The sequence below is a fragment of the Cryptotermes secundus genome, unplaced genomic scaffold, assembly GCF_002891405.2.
Source record: "Cryptotermes secundus unplaced genomic scaffold, Csec_1.0 scaffold644, whole genome shotgun sequence".
Lineage (NCBI taxonomy): Eukaryota > Metazoa > Arthropoda > Insecta > Blattodea > Kalotermitidae > Cryptotermes > Cryptotermes secundus.
The window spans coordinates 765,254-783,750 of NW_019742971.1; the positions used below are offsets into that span (position 1 = coordinate 765,254).

Genomic DNA, 18,497 nt, shown 5'->3' on the forward strand with positions numbered 1-18,497 from the left:
TCAAGTGTGAATTTAAATCTGATGCTTTTTGTATGGTGTTTACAGTTTAGCCAGGCAAAAACCTGGAAAGTGCCTTGTGACTTATTCCTTTCACATCCTACCTGAAAAAGTCAACATTTTCCAGATCTGTCAGTGCAGTTTCATTGTGAATTTTTATTTGAAAGCAGATGTTTCTTTCTGCTTTAATTATAACCATGGAATGTGATACAGGTGTGATGTGAAATTCCCCAAGGGATATGTTGATAATTAAGTGCCATGCTTGTATTTTTCAACCAAGGTCAATTGCCTGGGTTCTTACCACAGGCTAGAGTAAATGCCATAATTTCTTATACGAATTCCTCTAACCAAATTTATTTTTTGTATCATAGATTTCGATATATATAAGAAGCACACTAGTGCATTCAAATTCCTTTAAGTATGCTTTTGAGGTTGGCGGTCCTTGGGTATTGAAGGAATTTTTTGTCTGTAGCATTGGTAATCGTTCTGGTATTTAGTTCAGCGTGCTGCCGCGTCTCATTTTAGTTGTAAATTTTCGTACTAGGTGTCAGTAAGTGACCGCAAACAAGAACGCAATGGTAACCGTTCGTACTGTGCCTACTTGGATGCAAATGTTCAAAATATTCCAGTTGTACGAGAGGTAGAAAGGTACTTCACAAACGTTTAATGTAACGCAGGCGAGATGGGATTTGGTTAATTGCTGGAAGTGATACGTTGTGTTCAGTTGTGAATCTGCTGTTGTAAATATATGAAATCGAACAAGGACATTGAAGTTTCCTAGTGTTGTGTGTGACTTGAAGACGTAAGATGCAGTGGCATAACAGGACGCTGGACTACAGGTAACCACGAACTTGGGCGTCGACCGCATTGGCCACGCACTCGCTTTTTTTTTCTTGAACTTTTGCAGCGTATAATAGAAATGTAAAAGATCCAGATGGCGATATTGGCTGTTTGAATTGTAGCCTAGGTTCAGTAATTTGCCATGACTAAGTGTTTTCAATGCTCATACAGGGGCGTGGATGCAAGAATCCTTGGAGGAGTAACTGATTGCGTTTTTACCTTGTGATTCATGTCATGTAACCAGTAGTTATATTGTTCACAGTCATATTCATCCATTTGAAATTGTGGGCGAAGTTTTTAAAATACGGACATTAAGAGCATTGTTAATTGCAGTTTGCAGACTTTTGTTAGATATATGCTTGGAGATTTTAACGCCTGACAATGAAGTCAGTTATGAATCGTTTCGCGGCAAAACATGGTATGAACAGTTATTCATGTTTCTTTTGTAGCTGACTGTTATTTCACTGTAAACGTTTACAACCAGTTGCAGGTTTGTGGCATTTGATCGATTACTTTTGTTGAACATATAAGCGTCATCGAACTCTTGCTATGTAAATTTCAGTGGCTCACGCGACTTAGCAACGTAGGTTGACCTAGAAAGTACGTAGTTCATTTTTTTTTGCGTGAGATTTATGATATAGGCCTATGGTCTTCCGTTGTCTGTTTACGTTGACTGCGTGTGCTTCTTGGAGGCTGGTTTATTATCGCGTAGATCATTAAATTGCATTGTGAAAGAAAATAAGTTTTTTTGTTTATTGCAGATCTAGAAAGAATTCATTAAAAATTTAATGTTAGGAACATCTGAACTTGTTTGTTTATTATGATTTCGTATTCATTTACAGAGAATTCGTTGATAAGCGTACAGAAGAAAAATTGTGTAAAAGGAACTCTTTTAAGTCTTAAAAACATATTGGCTTTTATCTGATGAATGTCACAGGGCTTGTCACAGGTTATGATCTGTTTTTAAAAATACGGAAGTTTGGCGAACTCCGTTTTGTACATTGTCGCATTTCACGCTCTTATTTATCACCCAACAGTTTTTTTTTTTTTTTGTTAAATGGGTGCGGAGCCTGTACTTTTAAAGTAGCCATAGCTAAACGCAATGGAAAGCAGTTCGTCTCTTATTGACATTTTAATAGAAGAGTTTGACCCTCAGAGGTTCACAGTTAGAATTTGCGTCCTACCCATCGACTATCTTGGCTGAAATTCGTCATTTGTTTCCTCATTTGCTCCAAGTGAAGCCGGAATAGTATTTCCATATCGTCCATGGCCGCTTCCAAATTCGTGTTTATACACTATTGACTCATTACTAAACTATCAACTGCAGGCTTCATATGTTTAAATGGCCACTGCAATTGATACATTTTCACGAAATGACCAATGAGGCATAGAGATTCACATTAGTGTGACGAATGATAATTTATTGGTACACACACTGTGTAATGTGCTCAAAGTTCCAAGCCCATGGATATCAGTTTGTTTTGAGTGATTCATGCATTCTTTCCTTACGCGAAGTGATGCAGAAACTCGTGTGGGTCATGAGAAATGTATAGGCTGTTATCGTCAGATTTTAATCAAATTTCAAATGAGTCTCCCAGTTTTAGCAAAACTCTGGGGTATGAAATTCCGCTAAAATCGTTTAAGCGGTAAACAGACTGTTATGTGCGCATAGACGGTTGAGTGGGCGAACGTAGACATATGAGGGAGATATTAGGCGCATTTTTTCAACTTTTCTTTGTTAACACGCCAAGAAGGTTATTATTTCACCATTTCCTACAGTTTTGCAGTAGGAGGTCGAACATTTTTCTCGTAATTAATAACGACGTAAATTGCAAGTAGGCGCAACAATATCAGTACTCATTGTTAATGTGAGCCGTCATGCAGCATAGTGACAAATTTTGTGCTTGTACCTTGTGACACTTCTTGTTAAACACCTAGTGGAACTATTTCTTTAGTATATTTTTATCTGTAAGCTTAAAGTTGCATTATTTGAACCTTGTAAGTTATGTATTCTACAAGATCAAATTAGAAATAAAAATTACATTTGCGTCTACAATTGACATTTCACGAGGAAAAGAAATAAGACGTTATTGGTACATAGCAGTCTTCACAGAAACCTCTATGACTCAGTCGGTATAGGGACTAGGCTATGGGCTGGTGACAGAGGAATCATGGTTTAAACCCCGGTAGAAACAAGAGGTTTTTCTGCTTTCTGCAGTGTTTGTACTAACTCTAGGGCCAACCTAGCCTCCTATTCAGTGAGTACCTTGTGGGAGGCGCGAAACACACCACACACCTCGATCTGGTGCCGAGAAAGGTGCAACTATTCCTACATTCGTCATCAGTTTTCATGTCGCGTTACCCAAATACCGCGTGAAGGTACTAATGGCAACAAGTCAAGACAGCGGTTATGTCCAGTCAGAAAGTATAAATTGCACACTGTGGTACTTGGACCTCACTTGACCCACAGGTTATGTTTGTTTTTTCGTGTTACTTTTTTATTGCTAGTGGGGTAGAACTAAGTCTCTTGTACTGCGGCCACTTCTGGCCTATTGTACCAGCCCCAGATGATGGGTGAGGGTGATTATGGAGCAATTGGTGGAATGAAGATTGGCAGGGGAAACCTGCCCCAGCGCCACTTTGTCCACCAAAAATCCCACTTGACCAGACCCGGGATCGAACCCGGGCCGCAGCGGTGGGAAGCCAGCGACTAACCGCTTGGGCCATGGCACGGCCTTCGTGTTATTTAACGACGCTGATAGTAGCTAGACTGTATACCGTCGAATGGTAGGATGAGATTAATGATAAATTGGTAAGGATTTGGTTGTAGTCATAGCCCTGTCGAGGTGCTACGTCGGCAGTTGCCTGGAGCGACTGAGAAAAGTTAGAACCCGTCCCCCAACAGTCAGGAAAGCCGGTGCCCTGACCTGAATTCGAACCGAGCACCTCCGAAATAGTTCTGCGAGCATGGATCTTTGCCGGTACTCCAACGCTTTCGATGGATTGTATTTTTTGAATAGCACCGAAGTTTTTTTTCCAGCTGGTCTCACTTTCCCCTTAAATTTTGCTGTTCACTTGTTGGTCTATAATGCGACTTCGAGCTATAAAGGATAGATAGGACGTTACTTTCGATATGGAGTAAGGCGGACTTTGAGTTGTTAACGATATATCGAAGATGGAATCGCTGAAAGGGAAAGTAACAGGGGAAGGCGTTAATTCGAAATTTATGCACGCCCGCCCCTTTATAGTGACCACTAGACTGGTCAGTTTCCCTGTGATCGTGGAAGTGTGAACCGTAGTTCAGTGACACGGTCTCTGTCTCCACGTTTATCTTAGATGACTACTTGCTTGCCTCATTACCCCCAATGAGGGAGAGGTCACATGGTCAAGGCCCTCAATCTCACCAAGTTCCAGTGTTTGCGGTAATTGTGGGTGATTTATTATGTCTCTTCTCTGGATCAGAGCAACACGCTATGCCTACAGTGTGCTTAGACTCAACATAGCTTCTCTTGGCCAAACACTGAACATCGCTGTTTAGTGTTTACCATCAGTTTACGTTGTCGGTGTGGAGATGGACCACAGAGCCTTTCCTTGGTTTTCTTAGTCCGTCAGGCTGATATTGTAGGATATAGGCCCGTTGCTAAGTAATGACTGTTAAACAGAGGCCGTTGCTAGGCAACAGATTCCTAACACGCACCAATGGAGTAGCTTGGAAGCGGTCCGTACGACAGATGGCGAGGCTATAGTAGAACTGTTGAAACAGTATTTTATGTGCGGTCCGTGCCGATATGTTATAAACAGTCAGTGCAGTTGTCTCAGATTTGAGACTCGAAGTCTCAAATCTGAGACGGTAAAATATGATCGCAAGTCCCAAAGTACTTCGACCCAAGAAAGACTGCACTGGCAAGGGCCAGCAGCATATACAGAAGACAGACCCGTCCTCTCGTCAGAGAGGGCGCCCCACAGAAGCAAGACCGTAACTGTCAAACGGTAATAATTAATATCTGGTCATGAGCCTCAGATGGGGCTCGTCACCAAGACTCACTGACAGACTGACCGTCAGTCGCAATGTGACTTTGACTTTGACATATGAATACTGACAATGGACTTACTAATGCAGGCTATGACTGACAAATGACAGACCCGACCTCTCGTCAGAGAGGGCGCCCCTAATGGACAGGACAGTAACTTTCATATAAGAAGAAATATCTGTGGCTCGACACCAAGACAGACAGACTGACCGACCGTCAGTCGCAGTATGACTTTGACTTCAGTTAATTTTACCAGTGTGGAGGCGAGGTCGAATAATACACCGTGACCCTGCGAGTCGTAGGAGGCGAAGAAAAGGGAAGTCTAAAATTTGAGAGAGTAAAATATGGTCACGGGTCCCAAGTGACTCGGACCCTAGAAAGACTGCTGGCAAGGACCAGCAATATATACAAAAGACAGACCCGTCCTCTCGTCAGAGAGGACGCCCACAGAAAAACAAGACCGTAACTGACAAACAGTAATATGTATCTAGTCGCATTGTGACTGACTGACTGACTGAGTTCATTTGAGTTGAGTGAAGTGGAGCGAGTTGGTGTTTGTGAATGCACCTGTTAAGGGACTGCTGCAGAGGTTCAGCCCTTGTGGGCTGTTGCTGTTAGAAGCTGGTAGTTAAGGTACGGGGATAGTTCGGGAACTCAAGAGTAACAGGAACATCTGCCGTTGGAAGCCGTTACCAGACAACGACTGGTGAAGACACAGCAGGCTGAGAAGACTTAGTACGTGCTGTAGAGAACGGCAGAGTGTGTGGTGTAGCGATAGCGCTATAGTTACTTGTAGTTAAGTTCTGTAAGTGTTCAGTAAATCCAATTACCAAGCCAAACCCCGTCTGTAGTTACTCTATCACGCGACAACATCAACTTAAAATAAGTCGTGGCGTCTTCCTTCATCATTTTGAGACAGACTGCTGGGTTGAATTGGATTTCGCTGTTGCGGTAGGTATTTTACCCATCCTTGCAAACATTGAACTCCTAGGATTCAGGATGGATGACGCAGTGACCTTCATTAAAGGATTAATGTATCTATCTTAGAAGCAAGGTGCAATAAAAATTAAGCTATAAATCGCAGAACGGTACTGGTGGAGCTTCTGCTTCCATCGTCAGGGTGAAAGAGAGAGAGAATGGAAACAGGCGGTAAACAGAGCCTCGCGTTATACCTCAGACACGTCAGTGAGATTGTACCAGACTACACGGCGTTACATCCCAGAAGATTTTAATAGTCACCTCTGTGAGTACCTCAAGTACAACAGAGTTACAACCATGTATGTGGAACATTTGTTCCCAATTTCTTATATGTAGGGTGTAACCGAAAGGTGCGGACATACTTTGAGTATGAATTCCACATGATACAAACAAGAAAATATATCCATATCAAGTACAAAAATAAGGTTATAACAGGTTATCATTCCATTCTTATGCGTCTAGTGTATGTTTTCTTTGACGTGTTGGTTTATCCTGACAGCTTCTGTGGTCTAGTGGTCAAGAGTTCCTGGCTACAGATCCAGAGGTCCGGGTTCGATTCCCGGCGCTACCAGATTTTCTGAGTAGTGGGTCTGGAACGGTGTCCACTCAGCCTCACGAGGATAATTGAGGAGCTATTTCAAGGAAATAGCGGCTCCAGTCGAGAAAACCGAGGTTAACGGCCGTGGGGATCCGTTGCGCTGACCACGCGACATCCTCTATCCGCAGAAGTTGACACTAACTTCGCCGACAAACGGCGGTCGCTCGGTCGGTATAGTTCACTTGCGGACTAAAACCACTGAGTATTTTAGTAGGTCTATCCTTTTGTGCTGTGTGTGTCTGTTCTGAGTGTTTCTGTAGAAGTGGAAGCATCCTCAGTCCAACATGTTATATACCTGATGATGGACCATTTAGGTCGAAACATATGTTTTATAATAAAGCGACGGAGACGTGTGGATGGTAATATATCGACGAAGCCTCACAAAGACGGCAAGGTATAATACACAGTGCGACAGGATATTTTTTGTGGAGCTTTGGTTGAAGAAAATCATGAAGACCTTGGCTGGAAGCGGTCGGCATGAGGTTGCGACGTTGCAGTGTCAGCGAACTCGAATCTTGTATCGGTTTATTGACTTCGACGGGAAATGACTGCGCTTTACAGAGAAGCAGCTCGGCGCGGATACAAGATCTGTATCTGCTGTTTTCATATTCCCTTGATGTATTTCTTTACTTACCGTCGCTTGTATTCCTGCTTCCAATGGAAGAGCCTCATCACTCATTTTCCGGGGTTACGAATCTGTTTCAATTGATTTCCACGCGCTGCAACGCGACGAGAAGGAAGCCATGCTAAGTGATGAATCACACTTTGTTTTGGAAGTCTTGAGTGCAGTCGGTCTGTCGCTGTCTCGAACTGCGTTGTCCTTTCTTTCCACACTTCGCTGCTCTACTGGAACCGGATGGTCTCGGAGTGAAGTCGCGGAATTGTGGGTTCGAGGCCGGTCGGATGCATTGCTAACATTCTCGCAGCAACGGCTCGTCTCCGTTGTAACGCTGTATACCTCTGTATAGGTTCACTGACGTCACGAAGGACTGTCATTGTCTCTAGGGTCTGCGAGTAAGCCTGACAAGCAAGAAAAAGTAGAAGGTTTGTTTGTATGAAAGAATTTGGAAGGAAACAGTCGTGGCCGAGTTAAAGCCCCTACCCGGCATTTGTCTGAAGCTGGGATAGCGCAGTCGGTATAGCGACTGGCTACGTGACGGACGACCGATGGGTCGGACTTCGATTCTTGGTAGGGTCAAGAATTTTCTCCACGTCGTTCAGACCGGCTCTGGTGTCCACCCAGCCTCCTATCCAGTGGGTACCGGGGGTAAAGCTGCCGGAGCGTGAAGTTGATCACTCACCACTCAACCGATCTAGTTGAGCTGGTGCGGAGAAGTGACGTAAGTTGGTAGGTCAGTGACTTAGTTGAGAGTTCGGCAGTTGGAAGCCAGTTAGTTAGCTCAGGAGCTGCAGTGACAACCAGTGAGCATTTGAAGCCGTGAACATTGAAGGCGATGGATCTGCGGCAATGGAAGCCGTTACTAGACAACGACTGGCGAAGACACAGCAGTCTGAGAAGACTCAGTATGTGCTGTAGTGAACTGCAGTGTGTGAATTGGCGTTAGCGCCATAGTTACGTATATTTACGATCTCTAAGTGTGCAGTAAGTCTAAATACCAATCCAAACCCCGTCTATAGTCACTCTGTCATGTGACAGTAGTTTTGGCGTTGCAGAACCACGCTGTGTGGCTGCGACAGTCTGTTGTGCCACGAAAAGTCATTAACTAGACCCAGCGGTGCGCGGTGATTCTCTGTTGTCATCGTTGGGCTGTCACATGGACGTCCCGCCCCCTTGCGGTGACATCATGTTCCCTTACTTCGACCCACCTATCGGCAACTTCCCGAGTGTTTGTTTGTTTGTTACTATTCGATATGAAAATTTTATGATGTAATCGTGAGAGATGTTCGTCCTGCGATGTTGAGTTGCGTGTGGGGTGTATTCAGAAGTGTTCTTGTGTAGGGAGACATTGATTCTGGAGGTTAAAATGGTTCTAGCAGCGTATCTGTAGGAAGGAATTAAAACATTTTCATGTGAAAACAGTTTTAACCCTAAAGGCAATATAGCCGATAGCGGTGGTTCTTAATGTGGCACCGAAGAGGGATGAAGTGACGGGATACTGGAGAAAACTGCATAATGAGGAGCTTCATAACTTGTAATCTTCTCCACGTATAATTAGGATGATCACGTTAAGTAGGATAAGATGGGCAGGGCATGAAGCACGAATGTGGGCAAAGAGGAAATCTGGGGAAGCCAGAAGGAAAGAGACCATTAGGAAAGTCAAGACGTAGGTGGGTGGATAATATTAAAATTGGATCTTAGAGAGTTAGGATGGCGTGATATGAACTGGATTGATCTGGCTGAGGACAGGGACCAGTGGAAGGCTCTTGTGAACAAGGTAATGAACTTTCGGAATCTATAGAATGCTGGGAAGCTCTTGAGTAGCTGCACAACTGGCGGCTTCTCAAGAAGGGCTTAGCTCCATGAAGTTATAAGAACGTTTCTGCTTGCCTGTAAATGTACAACGCGATTCTTATATTTAAGGTTCGTAATTAATACCCACCCTGTGTGCCATCGAATGATAGAATTATGAGGGATGAATGTTGAACTGGGAAGGATTTCCCGGAATTTGCCTAGAGAGACTGAGGAACAGCACGGAAAATTGACAGGGAAGCAAGTGTAACGGTCGAGATTTGAACCGAATACTGCTACTTTAAACCGTTAGGTATAACTGATCTTTTTTTTTTTTTAGTCATTTGGGGTGGGGTGAGGCTGAGTCCACTTGGCACTGCGGCCACTGATTGGTCTATTGTACCAGCCCCGGATGGTAGATGATGATGAGTGTGGAGCAGTCGGTGGAATGAGAATTTGCAGGGGAAACCGAAGTACTCGGAGAAAACTCGCCCCAGTGCCATTTGGTCCACCACAAATCCCACTCGACCTGATCTGGGCTCGAACGTGGGCCGCCGCGGTGTGAAGCCGGCGACTAACCGCCTGAGCAATGGCACAGCCTTTAAGTGGTCTCTTAGTTTTAGATTGGCTCCATGCAACTCCTGGATACTAGGCAGACTACTAAGCATACATCACATTGTCTCTGCTTGCCTGTTTGAAGACAACGGCCCTTGAAGTTCCGCCTCGCGATCAGGGCTTATTGTTCCCTTGGGGCAGCGGGCCAGATCGTCTCTAAACAATTTGGCGTGGGTGTGGAAACCTCTTATTTTGGACACTGAGAGAAACAGCGATTTATAAGCCAGTCTCTTTGTAAATGAAACTTCCTCGTTTCCGTTCGCGGTTTTAAGTGGACTGATGTACCCGCAAGTTATCATTGGGCCGCTGTGGCATGGCGTTGTGCCTTGCCTGTCGGATGTGTCCATAAGTTCTTCCTTGAAGAAGCACCCCCCCCCCTCCAGTACTCTAAACATAACGTCAACTCTTATCGATTGAACATCAGCTCTTCGCCTTCTTCTCAGGATGTGACGCCGTCTAGTTCAGTGGAAGTTTAGCGTGACTTTTCGGAGGAATATTTGGCGTCCATCTACAGGATCCAAGAGTAAGGCATGCAAGGAAGGCCGCGCCATAGCTCAAGCGGATAGTCGCTTGCTTCCCACCGCGGCGGCCGTGGTGCGATCCCGGGTCTGGTCAAGTGGGATTTGTGGTGGAAAAAGTGGCGTTGGGGCGGGTTTTCTCCGAGTACTTCGGTTTCCCCTGCCACTCTTCATTCCACCAATTGCTCCACAGTCACCCTCACCTATCATTTGGGGCTGGTACAGTAGGCCAGAAGTGGCCGCAGTACAAGGGACTTAGTCCCATCCCACTAGCAATAAAAAAAATGCAGGCAAGTAGCCAGCAAGAAGCAGGGGCGGCCAAAATATTTTTCTTGTGTAGTTTACTCTTCTATTCTGAAGACAGTTCGCTCTTCCAAAACGTCGATGGATTTATGCCGGTCTGCGCACCGCTGTGTGAACCTCAAACCCGAGAAGGAACAAGTTTCTCGAAAATGTAATGCGATTATGCCCTTCTTTCACTAGAGCTGGATTTATTTATCGCTGCCTGTGTACGACACGCCCCCTTTCAGAGCCGTGTCCAGCAACCCCACCTACACTACTTGAGCTTAAGGGCAGTGAAATGAAAGTGCTGCTTCCGTTCGTCCCATGTTACGTACATCCGGACGGTTTTGATAAACATCTTATGAGGCGAAATCGTGTGTTGACACTTGTACACGTGCAATTGGTAACATTAGTCCACTATTTTAAATATTTTCCTTGCCTCGTGTATATTATAGCTTCAGGTTTTAAGCCCTTAAAGACTCAATTTCCTGTAAATAGTATCTATGTATCCAGGCCGTGCCATAGCTCAAGCGGTTAGTCGCTGGCTTCCAGATCCCGGGTCTGGTCAAGTGGGATTTGTGGTGGACAAAGTGGCGCTGGGGCTGGTTTCCCCTGCCAATCTTCATTCCACCAATTGCTCCACAATCACCCTCATCTGTCATCTGGGGCTGGTACAATAGGCCAGAAGTGGCCGCAGTACAAGGGACTTAGTCCCACCGCACTAGCAATAATATATATATATATATATATGAGACAAACACCGTCTTAAATGTAACGATTTAATTGTAGTTCTTTTTTCTTTCCCGCCTCCACACTACATGTTTCGACCCTAAATGGCCATCATCAGGTGTGTATTCCTACGTCGCTGTTACACTGCTTGTTAAAATTTAAAATCACCAGTCTTTCTAATTGTATAAAATCTTTGTTAACCTTCACGCGTTAATATATTGTGTGAGTGTAACAGGATGCTCAAATATAATAATATATATATATATATATATATGAATTCAGTTCGTACCTCACAGGAAACATTACGTCACCGCTACAAAGCCCAACCGGTTAATGCTGTTTATTGTGAGAACCATACGGAACACAAATACACTCTGTGGGCAGAATGCAGAGTTTTAGTGTATTCAGTCCGTACCTCACAGGAAACATTACGTCTCCGCTACAGAGCCCAACCGGTTAATGCTTTTAGGGAAATAGTCGCTGTTTATTGTGAGAACCATACGGAACACAGATACACTCTGTGGGCAGAATGCTGAGTTTTGGTGTGTTAAAGCAAGTGGTACATGACTGGTACCACTGGACATTAAAGGGTTAAGCAACCCACAGACATTACGCCACTGAGCACGGTGGCTGAAGCGGCACGCGTCTTGCTTTGTATTAAGGAGGTTCCCTTTTCGAATCTCTACCCGGACACCGACTGTGTCATGGGTTTTTATGGTTGTTCCACAGTTCTTTTATGCAAATTCCAGAACGGTACCTTAATTATGTCACCACCGTGTCCTTCTACATCCCTTCCTATTCATTATTCAGTCATCCAGCCATTCGAGTCTGGGTGTCTGAGGCTTCGTTCAGTAAGCAAACATTCGTGTGCGTATAACCTTCCGGTAAACTGTTGTCATGTAACCGGCACATCTTTTTATATTCACCTTTTTGTGTTATGCAAGTGTACCGGAAGTTTTGTACCAGCTAAACAACTATCAGGTGTTCCGCGCTATTTAATGTCGTGCTGGAGAACACATATTCTGACGTGTCAAATTTGAATGGCCCCTGTTTTAATGATCCGTGAATATAATCCTGTTTGGGATTTGAGGTTTTCACATCCGTGGTTGTTAGCAATCAAATCTACCTGCTTCACGCTGGTTGACCTTGACGATGGAGGAAATATGTTCCTCCGAAACGTCGGTTGACTTTCAGTAGACTACATGGAGTTATATCCAGAAGATACAACTTTTCGTAGTTCAGTTTAAATCCTGTTGCATTATTTGAATAAATTCGCGGGTTTACGAAAGGCAAGACTGGGGTTTGACGGCCGAGGGATCGGATTTCGATTGCAGGAGAGACAGATAATTTCTGCACACCATTCAGATCACCGAGCCCCCTGTCGAATGGTACCATGATTTCTTCCTCAGAGGTAAAGCGGCTGAGGCGTGAAGCTCACCTTCATCTAATACCGAGGTTCAGAATGAGTAGAACTGCGCACTCCCCCGTACGTCTTCATAGGATGGTGCTTAATTAAGCACATAGATCTTTACAAAAACATTTCTTGGTGAACATGTTAGATGAATGGTACTGTCTTGTGGGATGTGACGCCGTGTAGTCCGGTAGAAGTTAACCTGCGTTTCGGAGGAATATATCGCCTCCATCTTCAGGGTATAAGGTAAAGGTAAAGTTGTCTCTATTTAACTAATGAGGGACTACCCCATGAAGACATATGGGGGAGGGGACGTATAGATCCATATTTTCTTGACTCCGGCACGAGTTGGAGTTTAGTGGTCAGCTTGACGCCTCGGCTGCGTGGAACAAGCCCCCGGTACCCATTGGATAGAGGCTGGATGGCCCCCAGAACCAATCTGGAACACACGGAGAAGAGAAAATTATTGACCCTTCCGGGAACCGAACTCCGACCCCCTCGGTTGTCCAGCCCGTAGGTAGTCGCTATACCGACTGCGCTATCCCGTCTCACATTTTCAGGGTAAGTAACAAGCAAGAAGCATTAGCAGACTGACGTCACATCCGGGAAAATTGTGCTGTTCCTAGTCACCGCTGTGGGAACCTCAAATCCAGCTTCTGAGATGTTTCTGAATTGAATTGCCTTGTGCCGTATGTTCCGTACACAACAAGATCTTTCTGTCTGAACTCGAATACCCGGAGCCAAAATACGATTTTGGCTATATTTTTTACGTTAAAAGCTTTTTTATTTATTCTTTTAGTTGAAGTTGGAAACTTCTGCACCCGCTGCGCCGGCCTGGCAGCGTTACAGTGGAAACCGGATTTTTATATTTTTCAGATCCAACAGTGACCCTCTACACGTTAGGTCCCATTTCTCAAGACTGTCTACTTCGCAACTTTAAATATGTGCTTTCTTAAAAGTTTCTGACGGGAATCTAACCTTGATGGTGCTTAAGAAAGCGTGCCCAAAGTTTGCTGTTTCGTAACGTTATACAGAAAACTTTCAGAAAGAGTTTGTTTGCTGAAAATGAATTCTTTATAGTTCTGATATCATTAGACCAGCGTAGGTCAGACATCACCGAGTAAGTTGGCGCATGCGCTGACTTTTCTGGTTTTGCATTCGGGAGGTACTCTGTTCGAATCTGAACGCTATCCTGACTGTCAGAATTACTGGGTTTTTGGACTCTTTCCATCGTCCGGTATTCTAAAAAAATAAAGAACACAACGTTTCGGAAGTTGGATCTGTTCCCGTCCTCATTTGAAGGGGAGAGACATATTGTGTTGGGTCCCTTAGAAAGAATTAACCTCAGACACTGGACGGATGTTTGAGGTTAGCTGTTTCTAAGGGAACCAACAGAGTGTCTCCCACTCACCTGAGGACGGGAAGAGATCCAACTTCCGAAACGTCGTGTTCTTTATTTTTTTAGAATACCGGACGATGGAAAGAGTCCAAAAACCCAGTAATTCTGAGTGGTATACACCATCGTCATGCCCCTTTGGAATCTATCCTGACTGAGGTTTTTCATTCATGTCATGTCAGTTTTCCACGAAAATTGCGGCTTCCTTTCATGGTATATTCAGTTCACTGTTCGCTATCTTCCAATCAGTAGACGCCGTGTTGTGGAGTCTGAGTTGGTGTTAGCCTCGTTAATTAACTGCAAACAAATACAAACTGTGTTGGGCCTTACCTTCTGAATGCTGTCTTTGGGAGTATGAAGTGTACGCTGGTACACGTTTCGGACAAATATACTGCCTCCATTTTCAAGGTCGAATGGTAAGCCCAGGAAGCCAGGAGCAAGATGGAGGCCGTACAAACTTAGGTAACTCAGCAGTCACGTCACGTACCAGAAGATACGTAGAAGTTATAGCTATTCCTGTAAGAGGCCATTGAGGCCCATAGGGTTGTGAGACGTCGAGGCTCCTACATTCTCTAGATAATCGGCTAACAGATGGCGCCTTACGCTCCGGTCGGCCGCCCTTTACCCCCCAGGAAGATTCCTGGGAGTCATTTCTATTAAAGACTGAGTCGACCCTAGGGTCATAGTTTAGCTGGAAGTATTAGATCAAACAGCAAAACAAACTCCGTGATTTTAGTCCGCAAGCGAACTATACCGACCGAGCGACCGCCGCTTGTCGGCGAAGTTAGTGCCAACTTTATCGGATAGAGGGTGTCGCGTGATAGCGCAACGAATTCCCGCGGCGTTAATTTCGGCTTTCTAGACCGTAGCCGCTATTTCCTTGAAAAAGCTCCTCAGTTATCCTCACGAGGCTGAGTGGACCCCGTTCCAGACCCACTATATCTCAGAAAATCTGGTAGCCCCGGGAATCGAACCCGGGACCTATGAATATGTAGCTATGAACTCTGACCACTGGACCACAGAGGCGGTATGGATTACGTCAGCAGAAAATGTTTCAGTGACTTTATGGTGAATCGAACCCGCGACCTTCTGGTTTGTAGCATAGTGCCTGAACCTCGTGCCCCACCGCAACTATACACATACGAATACGACTGAGCGCGAGTTACGTAGCAAATCAAGCAACTACGAACTTTGTTTATATATATAAACTGTAGATATTTTTGAAGTCGTGGGTGTGCGCTACCAAATGGTCAGAGGGGGAACGAGGGATTCGAGTGTGTTCGGCTAAATGGAAATCACCTTCATATGCGACTAACTTGATTGCTTTACGCGATTCCAGTCTGACACTAACAATATGCGCCATGTTAGTTCTCAGTGTAACCCGCTGACACTGTCAGTAAGAGGCAACTTGGCGGCGATGCTGCGTGCAGTGCTTGTATAGTAGAATGTTAGTGTCAGTAACAAATGTATGAAACGTCTCTATTTTCTTACTTTTACCTTACATTTAACGAACCCATAAAGGTAAAGTTGTCCCTGTGCTTAACTAATTAAGCATTACACCATGAAGGTGTATGAATGAGTGGATGTATAGATCCACATTTTCTTGACCTCGGTACTAGTTGGAGGTGAGTGGTTAGGTTCATGCCTCTGCCTTTTACCCCCGGGGGAAAGAGCCCCCAGTACCCATTGGATAGGAGGTTGGGTGGGTCCCAGAGCCGGTCTGGACGACGTGGAGAAGAGGAAATTCTTGACCCTACCGGGACTCGAACTCCGACCCCTCTGTCATCCAGCCCGTAGTCAGTCGCTATACCGACTCCCTAAAGAACCTATGAAGTCTGAAATAAAATAACACTTAAATGAAAACAAAAAGCTAATCAAACGTTTTATATGAATAAAACATTAAATCCTCTGGGTAGCTTTGGCCCGTTCTCGCAACACCATTTTTATAAATTTATTGTGGAAGATGGTCTCTTGATTTACGCGATATTCTTAGGAATCCATCTATATTGACATGACTGTCTTACGAAATGTTATTTAAAAGCACTGAGCCGGGATAGCTCAGTCGGTATAGCGACTGGCTATGGCTGAACAACCGGGAGGTCGGAGTTCGAGTAGTTACTTAGTTAGTTAGTTATTGGAGAGGGTGGGTTTCCCCATGCACTGAGACCTGTATTGGTCCATTGTGCTTCCCTCTATGATTTCTACCAGTCTCTATATCCTACCGGTACTGGTGCTTACCATCAGTCCCGCCCAGCCAGCGAGACCGGCTCTACTAGCTGAGAGGTATCTATAATGCTTCCCCCATCTACCAGAGGTATTAGAGACTGCTGTTGGGCGGGAAATGTCCGTTAATTTGGCTCAGTGACCTCCTTTGGAGATATGAGGTTCTTTTACATGCCGTAAAGCTACGACACGGGACCCACGGCTTAAAGTCCCTCCCGGAGGACTTATTCCCTGAATTTTTCCGCCTTTAAAAATTCGACGACCTCCGCCGGGTATTTGAACCCGCGTACTACGAGTCATGAGGTGGAAACCTTACCTCTAGACCACGGAGGCCGCTTCGGAGTTCGAGTACCGTTGGGGCCAAGAATTTTCTCTTCTTCACGTCATCCAGACCACTGAGGCCCACCCAACATCCTATCCAGCTGTTACAGAGGGTAAAGCGGCCGGGGCGTGAAGCTGACCACGAATCTCTAACTAGTGCCGAGGTCAAGAAAACGTGGATCTATACATCGACTCGCCCATACGTGTGCATGGCTTAGTGCTTCATTAGTTAAGCATAGGGGCTTTAATTTTTATGTATATAACGTAAATCGGAGGGTAATATTAAAAAGAATTGCAGAAAATGGTAGCCCTATCCGGTACCCAAGATTGTGTTCATATGCCCTTCCGCGGTTGATATATAAAGACCTCACGTATTCAGGCCCAGTTTGCAGCAGTTGAGCAGTAGGACGGCCGCTCAAATGGAAATGGTTTGTTTCGGTCTCCAGTTGTGACGGTAGGATTGAAACAATAGCTGTCCCTTTGTTTTATGTTTTATCGATGTGCTCTATGTTTCTCCCCTTTCCACTTACAGAGTCTTTTGTCTTTTATGTCAGCTTTCCCGTCTGTATGACACTACAGAGGTGGCATAGGCTCGGCTGCAAACGAGTGTTTCAGTCCTTCACTCGATTATTGCCTTGGTTTTCTTCATGTCGAGCTGTACTACAGTAGAAATTACAACGCCATAGTTGTGGGACCAATCGGGATAGACATACTGTTAGATCCGGAATAGCTCAGTCAGTATAGAGACTAGACCACGGGCTGGGTGATCCTGGAACTGAGGTTCGATTTCCAGCACGTGAAAAATATTTCTATACAGACCTTCTGTGGGACCCACCCAGCCTCGCGTCCAGTGTGTGTGTCCCGGGGAGTTCTTCCTGGAGGTTAAAGCTGTCGGGACGTGAAGCTGATACCTCGGCCGCTTTTTATACTCTTAATCCTATACACAGTCTGTAGGACTCCTTGGATGGGGGATCAGCCTGTTGCAAGCCCCCTGTCTACACATAGAACACAAAGAGAATAAACGCACACAGACATCTGTGCTTTGAGTGGGATTCGAACCCACGATCCAAACGATCGAACGAACGAAGACAGTTCATGCCTTAGATTGCGCGGCCACTCTGATCGGCATCTGCTTAGATTATGACAACAGGAAATTTGGATGGAGAAAGTCTCAAATAACGGAAGACAGTCAGACAAGTAAATAATGAACTGCAACAGGAGCGTAACAAACATTAAGTGATTTTTACGGTATTAAGGGCATGCGGGAAGCATTATAGGCAGGGATTGGTAGAAAAGAGGGACAGTTCTGCTCGGTAGGTGTATCTTGAGAAGTGGAACCGCGCCTATCCACGTCAGAGCAATTGCCCTACATCAGCCTGCCGACACTCACATCACTGTGCCTTATATAACAGGTGATACGAGTAATGTTGTCTGTTCTGCAGTAGTGAGGGAACTTGAGAAAATGTGCGAGAGTTAATATCTCTTCTATATATACGATGCAGCCGGTTACGGTAGCCGCACGGTCTAAAGCGTGTACTGTCTTCGTTCGCTCGGAAGTCGGGATCATGGGGTTCGAACCGAGCATTTGCTGGATACGAGTTCAGAGCTTCACAACTGCCCCAGGCCAGTGGATACCCAGAAGCCCACCAGATGAAACTTGTAATTACTAAAATGCCGAGCTGATGGGTTGCTAAACTGGCTGAGATTTAATTCACATACCCAGCAGTTCACTACAGTACGTAAGTCTTCTCATTCTGCTGTGTCTTCACCAGTAGTTGTCTGGTAACGGCTTCCAACACCGTAGATCCCCTCAACTTACTGGCGGGCGGCTGTCTCACAACTAACTAAACTGCAGACTTCTCCTGCTTATAACATCTCGGCACGGGTCGCATAGAAAACACCACTTCTAAAAGTTCTGTTGTTGCGTCACGCAGCTGTTGCACGGACATCATATAGAACATCGCTTCCAAGTTAGTGCGTTGGTGAGTGTTAGGAATCTGTTGACTAGCGATGGGCGTTGTTTGTAGAGTCATTACTTAGCAACGGGTCTACATGCTACATTATTATATAAAAAAAGTAAAAGTAAAGCTATCCCTGTACCAGGCAGTGAAGGTCCATAGGGTTGTGAGATGTTCAGGGTCCCATATT

The 18,497-nt window shown here is 45.0% G+C and overlaps 1 protein-coding gene across 1 annotated transcript in view; it reads left to right on the top strand.

The window, feature by feature from the left end:
- The first annotated feature begins 553 nt into the window (after positions 1 to 553).
- The window catches only part of LOC111873607 (CD109 antigen), a 99,049-nt gene continuing 81,105 nt past the window's right edge, over positions 554 to 18,497 (top strand). The window contains exon 1 of the mRNA XM_023868462.2: positions 554 to 836. Within this exon, the coding sequence (XP_023724230.1) occupies positions 805 to 836 (32 nt within the window). The 5' untranslated portion in view covers positions 554 to 804. The remainder of the gene's footprint in view (positions 837 to 18,497) is intronic.